Below are 7758 nucleotides of genomic sequence, written 5' to 3'. Positions count from 1 at the left end.
TTTATTTGATCCTGTAATAAGTAGACAATGTTTTTCTAAATGAAGAGAATAGTCTTTAGATGATTTAAATTCTAACTACATTAATTATAAGATATTTATAAAGTTTTTGTGTTTTATTATAGTCTTGAACTCTATGTAAGAAACGCGGGATAGTAAAACTAAACAAGTCTCTTGATAGTTGCAGAACAAATTCAAAACAGTTAAAGATATAAACAAAAACGACGTTCGTCATATTTCCCCATTAAGTGGAATTGTCGGCGATGGGATTACGCGCGTACTTTTTTATCATAGCGGCCAAATTGATGAATCGGCTCTTGCTTTTTGTGCGCCTCCTGTTTACGAGCTTCAACCGGTTTGCTCGGCACGACTCGGTATTTGTTGCTTTCTAAATTTCTATAAACAATCTGACTTTAGAGCTACCCTTGAAAAGCTCTGCAACGCATTAAAGCTTTGAATTTATCTCTGGAAAAAGGGCAACGTTTTGCGCAAAATACCAATTTGGTTCGTGCTCAAAAGGAAGCGTTTCACAAAGCAAAATTCCGTGTCAAAGGGGTAGAATTAAATTTTTCCAAGCGGAAAAATACATATGTTAAAAATTGCAAAATTTCTCGTGTGGGAGTTTTGAAAATAAGTTTTTTTACAACCAGCGCAGCTAATTATTATTCACACAAGGTGTATGTAGTTTTTGTTGTTGAAGCAATTGTTAAAATGTAATTACGAAATCCAAGGGAAAATTGGTTCTCGTCGAATGTGGAAAATGTCAACCGAAATTGTTTCATAATATTTGATGATCAGACGAGATATACTTTTGGTTTTCCTCCTCTGTTGATTGATTCGCATGACTCAATCTTCAATATGAGTTTTTTTTTCAGATATAGAAAAAATATCTATTCTGGTTGCAAAAAAATATCAATCAATCATTTGCATGCATGTGGTCTTGACATGCTACAATCGATAAACAGTATTAATTTGTGCAAAAGTGAAGCAAAAAAAAAAAAAAATGTCAAAAGCAGGCACGCAATTATTGGGTTCTTAAAAAAAGCTTGGCAAGAACGTTTTATGTACAACCATTTGGAGGTTAGAGAGGAAATTTACCGGCCAGCCAATTATTCGTGTTCTGTAACAGAGATATACACTTTTGAAAGTTGACTTTTGATTTTTTAACGCGCACTTAATTAAAATATCCAAGAACAAGTTTATATTATATGGTTGCTTTGCAAATTCATTACAAGACATTAATTTTTTTAATTCCTATGCAGATCTTTAAAACACAGAATTTAATTCTTTGCAAGAAAAAACTATTACGCAAAAAAGAAATCTTACAGCTTTTAAACGGAGAAAAAAATAAAATTCCTTTTACACAACACAAATGCTAATTTGCATTAATGAACTAGAAATAATATTTAGCTATTTAAATATTATAAAATGACTTAAAAAAAATATTGATTTCATTTTGTTAAGAATTTTTATTTTTTGTGTATCACTCAAATGAATTTTGTGGAACTTGCATAAAATGGCCCACTAATGATTAAACTGCAAAGTTAACAACACAAACAAATAATCTTTTCCTAAACTTCAGTTAAATTGAAACTTGGGTATGAAACTTTTTTCTTGTAGAGCAGGATAATGGTTTTTCTACGAGCAGAAAACAATAAAGACATTCAACTCGTCAAGAAATTCCTGAATTTAAATTCTACATGGCAATATAGGTATGCTTTTTTCCTACACTTTTTTACAAGAACGACATTCCGAATTGAAAAAGAAAATGTAATCAAATTATGTCATTTTGGCAAATTGGTCTAATTAATAGAAGAGACTTTTCTTGCTTTTAAGTTGAAAACTGATTTCAAAGGGTGGGCATAATTATAATAAAAGCAAGAAATTCTCACTCTTTTGATGAACCGAAGATGATGAACAAGAAGTTTCTTGCTGATTTTAACAGGAAAAAAGAAGATTTATTCTCCTGAAAGTCTGCAGGTCTTGTCTTGGAAAACTTTGCAGACAAAGTAATCAGCCAGGAAAATTCCCTCGCTAAATTTCGTTTTTTTTCTTCAGCCATAATTGCACTAAAAAACTTCTGAATTTTTTCGAGACGCGGCAAATTACGTCATAATAAAATTTGCAGAGAGGGCAATTTTCTCGCGCAAAGAAGCCAAGGTCGGGACCGTATTTTGACGCAATTCGCGGCGTTTAGTGGCGAAAAGAAATCACTGGAATAAAGCGAGCACGCTTTCACTGGTTTACGAGAGGCGCTATTGGCAATGACAGTCGTTGGTTGAGCAGAGAGAGCGTCAATCACCGCACAATTGCTCGCCACCGGACGGACAATGACCACCAGAATCTGCTGGCAGCGAATGTGACAAAGTGTGAGAAAGCTGCTTTCTGACCGCCGATGGATAATTTCATTTGCCGGCCGTTCACTTTTGATCGCGCGGCCATCAATCAAAAGCGGCCAAAGCGAAACATTGATTGATTGCGCCCGGCATGCCAATTTCATGCCCGCGAGTTTTGCTCACAAGAAATGTCAAACCAAGCGACTCCTCCGATTACTGTTTAGCGCCGCCAAATCGAATCCTCGACGTCACAAATAGTTTTGCTCTCTGCGTCCAAATGACAATGCCTTTGTCGGAAGCAAGTTATGCTTTGTTGTTGGCATTTCTATGATCAAAATAAACGCGCACCACCAATTCAAGCGCAAACACAAACGACGCCGCAGTTGAATAATTATTTGATTTAATTATACTCTCTTTGGTTAAGATATAAAAATTACGTTTGTAGATGTTTTGGGAGAAAATTTTTTAATTTTTTTACACAAATTTGTGATGTTGCATGAAATTAACTAGTTGAAAAAAAAATTATTTTCAGTCAAAATCAAGTTTGTTTAAAACACAAAAATGTTAAATTTTTTATTTATTATATGTTTTCATACGACATAATATAATATTATTATGTTTCATAAATTTTTATTGACAAAAAATGGCTCTTATTATTTGCAAAGACTAGATTTGAGCATGTTAATAACGAGTCCTTAATTTTTTTCTTGTATAATATTTTGTTATTAGTTTCTGCCCACATCGTTATGTTTTGAAAAGAGCCAGCCTGTTTAGATTAAGTTGAAGTGGAAACAAAAAATGAGGCACAAACCCACTTCAAAGCCGAATTTCGTTTGAAACTCCTACATTATTTTGTTCATACCCCTGAGCCGCTGTTTGCTAAATTTCCGCCTCAATTAATAATGCAAATAAAAATAATTTCTTGACGACGTGCGTATCATGTGGAAACACAAAAGAGGCACTTTCCTTGCTAAAAACAAATACTATTAAAAAAAAAAGAAAGAAAAATCAGACAATCATCCTGGCTCATCTCTGCAGTCCTGAAATGTGGGAGCGATAAAGCTCAATTCCAGTTTCATTGGCAACTTTGACTAAAAATAATTTTTGCATGAGTTTCAAATCGTCCTTTTAGGACATTTAGTTCTCTCATTATAATAGTGTTTTAGCTCCAGAGTCGGCAACTCCCAAAATTGAAAAACGGATTTTCGTTCAAAGGCGAAAGCAATTTGCATGAATGTGAATAAGCCAGGGGCTAACTGATTTAATCCTTGTCAAAGAAAATAAGATTATCCCTCGGAGCATTAAAGTAATCATTTGCGTACTAACTGGAGCTGAAAACAAAAAGGCCAATTCCCATCCCCTTTAAATGATAACGTTGGAGATTTAAATCAATAGCTCTAGAGATATCGAAATTGTTTTCCGCAGATGGTCTCTCGCTAGGCATACTGACGATTTTATTTCCACGCAGGACTCATCAAATTAATATTGCAGGCACGTCACGTGTGACCCCGAAAGCAAGCAAACCTGAGCCAGCTTCCAAAGGCAATTTGGCCTTTGCCTCATTATATCTCCGCGCCAAACACGATTAACGATGACACTCGACGACACTTGCCAAAAACATTTCTCATTATTTTAGTGTCCAAAGTGGGGGAAAAAAAAATAATGATGGTTTGGTCAGAAAAAAAAATAATCATGAAAATTCCAATCAATCACGGCCGACGGTGGCGAAACAATTTTCGATCTGGCCGCCGGCGACACACTTTTTTATTCAATGTCAAATTTCCTTCGCTGACTCGATTTTGGAAGTCAGATTACATCTCGTCATTATTTATTGTGCAGCGCAGGCAATAAAAATGTAAATAAATCAGGCGGCGGGACCATCAAATCTTGTCAGGGTCAAGCTCACGCAGAGCAGAGACATTTAGATAATTGCTTGCTCTGGCGACGCGTTAATGAAATCATTAGTGGACCCGATAGACCCGATGTGTGTAAATAGGAAAAAAATTACTGCGCGTTTCACATCCTAATTTGGGTGGCGCAATATCCTCAAAAATTTAGGTTGCCGGCCATCAGGTTTTGGGATTGACAGTGGCCGTGGTCGAAGATTGCATTCTTAGTTATAATTATTGCAGCTGATTGCTGTTCATTCTTGCAAATGGACGTTCATTAAAACTGTATTAAGTTCAATGTTACTGCCTATAATTTACCCTGTTTTTCAAAATTTAATTATTTTAGGCAGCAAAATATTGCGCTTCGTTGATTTTTTTGTTAACAGCAATTTGAAAACAAAAAAGCACTGAACATTTTCTGTTCTTCTTTGTTATACTTTTTTTACTGAAGGACCATAATTTAATGTCAAATAATTAACATTAAATGATTTTGTCTTTCGATCGCAAAAGTCAAAGGTGCCTCGTTTTTTTATCACTCGTACTGTATACAATGTAAGCGAAATAAAAAATTCAATTAACTTTTGACCTTTAAATTTTTAAATTAGGAAAGTCTGGAAAACTATAATTTAAATTTCTCGGAAATGAATTTCGGTAGTAGGCGGTTTTCTGATTATTATTTTTGTATTGTTATTATTATTAGAGGAGAAAGAAAACGTAGACTTTGTTAATATCTAATCCAGTGCCAGCTTCTTTACTTTCACAGTTAAAATAAATATCTGATCACAACTCCAAAATTTTGTATTGGAAGTATTTAATTTTCCCAATCTCTTTCCACAAAAATTAATTTTTAACTTGATTATCTCAGTCACGATGAAAAAAATAACGGTCAATAGTATTAAAAACCAACTATCTTTTTTTTAAACTCCACTTTTTACAAACAATTTTCTTGTGAACCACATTCACATGCACGCTTTATTAATTCTGCAGGGACTAGACATGCTTCGGCGTGAAGATGTGACTATACGCCAACGGGTGGGTTTATAAAATATGCATTTGAAGCGCCAGTAAAATATGAAGCAGTAGAGCAGGTTGTTGCTGCAAGAGTAAAAAACGTAAACTTATGTGTGTCTGTTTGTTTTTACACTGCGGCGCGTGGTTGCGGTTTGCGTGACAGCATGAAATATAAAATACATGAGCTGCGAGTAACTTGCTGTCTTGCGTTCTTTTTTAATGCAATTACCGGTGAAAGGTGTATTGGCCGGGCTCCACCTTCCGTTCCGCTCGGCTAACCCGCGAAAGAATCGATCCTGGCGAGTGTGGCAAGAGACGAAATTCAGCGCGAGATCGCGTGCGGTTAAGTTTGATTTCATTAAATTATACTATCCCGACCTTCGCAATTATTTTCGTAGTTAGCGCACAAATTGGATTATTCCCGGCCATTAAAGATCTTAATATGCCCGCGCGCACACACGAAAGGACGAAAGTTCGCCTTGTATAAAATTGAAGCTTCGACTTGTGGAGTAAAAGCATCGACCCCGAGGGAGGAGAGTAAAATAAATTTATTATTAGTTCAGAAGTTTCTTTTCTGCTTTCTCCGGAGTGGATTTGCATAACCTGAGATAATGCACCGCTGTAAGTATGTGTAAGTCGTGAAATGCGATTTCGCAATAAATAAATTATTTATCGGCATGACTCAGCCGAAAACGCACAGCAAATTAGATCAAAGAGTTTATAAAAACTTTTTTTGCGATTGGGCTATTAAGGTGAATGGACGGAAAGCGGCAAAAAGCGCCCACGCCTGTTTAGCCAGTTTTAGAGAGAATGCCGATTTGGCTCCAGATAATTGCAAAAATTATGTAAAGCATTACGACACAGTTAATATGACACACTGAGCTCAATAATACTCAAAAAATTGCACTTCAAATAATTTAATCAATTTTTCTAATAAAGAAAGTAAAGGACAGAAATAATAAACTAATTATTAACTTTTACTTATGCCGGAAACGAGTTTTATGTGGATTTTATCCTCTGCTTAGCCTCTCTAGAGGATAAAATGCGAAAATCGGCAGCTGGGGTTGTTATTTACATTATAACTTTCTGATCAAATTAACTTTACTTGAGCTTAGATCACTTTTATTATTTTATAAAAATATATACCAAAAAAATAAAAGATTGAAGTATAAAACAATGCAGGCATAATTATAAAGTTATCAAGAGATTAATGATAATCATAATTATGTAAATAAATTGCGGCCAATAAATTAAAAGAAATAATAATAATATTTTGCACAAATGTGACATTTAGCTGCAATAAATATTCAACGAATTCTATCCTCGTTGTTACAGATCCCAATTTGAAAATGAGATATTTTAATGCAGACTGAACTTGATTGGTAAAAATATCTGTTATCACTACTTCAAAATTATTTAAATTTGAAAATGATCGATAATTTATTAATTAATTTGTAGCTTCATTTTTTTTCTTGTAATAAATTTGTGTTATGTTTAAATTAATGTTCATAATATCTATTTAATTATTACTTCCTGTTTAAAGGTAGATTGAATAAAAGTTATATTAAGTTGAATGCTATAATTTTTGTTTGCTTTTTAATTTTACCATTTGTTTGCCAAAAATTTTCCAATTTATAAATGTTTAGATGAGTGTTTTTCCAAAATGTGAGCTCCAGTATAAGCGTCTATCTAAGAGATTCTTAGTGGATCCAGTTGTTAGAGCATGAGCGTGAGTAAGAATCACTGGAGTCAGAAGAGCTGCTGCAGTCAGAAGAGTCAGAGGAGTCAGAGGACCAGTCGTGGTGACGGTGGTGGCGGTCGCTCCAGCTGCAGGACGAGTCGGAAGAGTCAGAGGAGCTGGAGGAGGAGGACGAGCTAGAGGAAGAAGAGGAGCTGGAAGAGGAGCTGCTAGAGTCCCAGCAGTTGCACCTGATGCGGTTGTTGGAGCTGGAGCTGGAGCTATCGCTGTTGGACTCCCAGGAAGCCTTCTCTCCCCATCTGTGCCTGCACTGGACGTGGTGCCAGCCCTTGGCGTTGTGTTCACCGTCGTTGGAGTCGGACGAGCTGCTGGAGTCGGAAGAGGAGGAAGAGGATGATGAAGAGTCAGAGCGGGAGCAGGAGCAGTCACGCTTGAGACGGTCGGCAGCGTTGAGCTCGGCAGGGGTCTGGTTGGCGAGACCGATTTCGGCGCTGAGGGCGCAGGCCACGAAGAGGGCGAAGCAAAGGGTGAGCTTGAACATTGGAGGAGGTTGCAGTGTTGGAAACTGAATATCTTCTGAGGTTCAGCCTACGGTTTTTATACTAAGAGAAGCATGTTTATCTCGTTCGTATTACAATCGCAACGCGTGTTTTTTGCTCAAAACAGAGAGGGTCTGTAAGTTTAATAATAAAGCTGCTTTCATATCAGTCGGCTTGGGCAAGATTCGTATTTTCAGTCTCCTGGGTAGAAATTTTCCGCGTGACGAAATTTACATAATCTGCAGGCACGTTGTGAAAAGTAAATAAATTGAAAAACAAAAGGATAG

The 7758-nt window shown here is 36.1% G+C and overlaps 1 protein-coding gene across 1 annotated transcript; it reads right to left on the bottom strand.

Annotated features, from left to right (window-relative positions):
• Positions 1-6933: 6933 nt before the first annotated feature.
• Positions 6934-7473, bottom strand: LOC132192760 (osteocalcin 2-like). The gene has a single exon (XM_059612863.1). The coding sequence runs from the start codon at positions 7471-7473 to the stop codon at positions 6934-6936; it is 540 nt and encodes a 179-aa protein (XP_059468846.1).
• Positions 7474-7758: the final 285 nt, after the last annotated feature.

This window comes from Neocloeon triangulifer, unplaced genomic scaffold, assembly GCF_031216515.1.
Source record: "Neocloeon triangulifer isolate White Clay Creek 2 clone unplaced genomic scaffold, ASM3121651v1 ptg000001l, whole genome shotgun sequence".
Classification (NCBI taxonomy): Eukaryota; Metazoa; Arthropoda; class Insecta; order Ephemeroptera; family Baetidae; genus Neocloeon; species Neocloeon triangulifer.
This window is presented reverse-complemented; position numbering and strand designations above follow the sequence as displayed.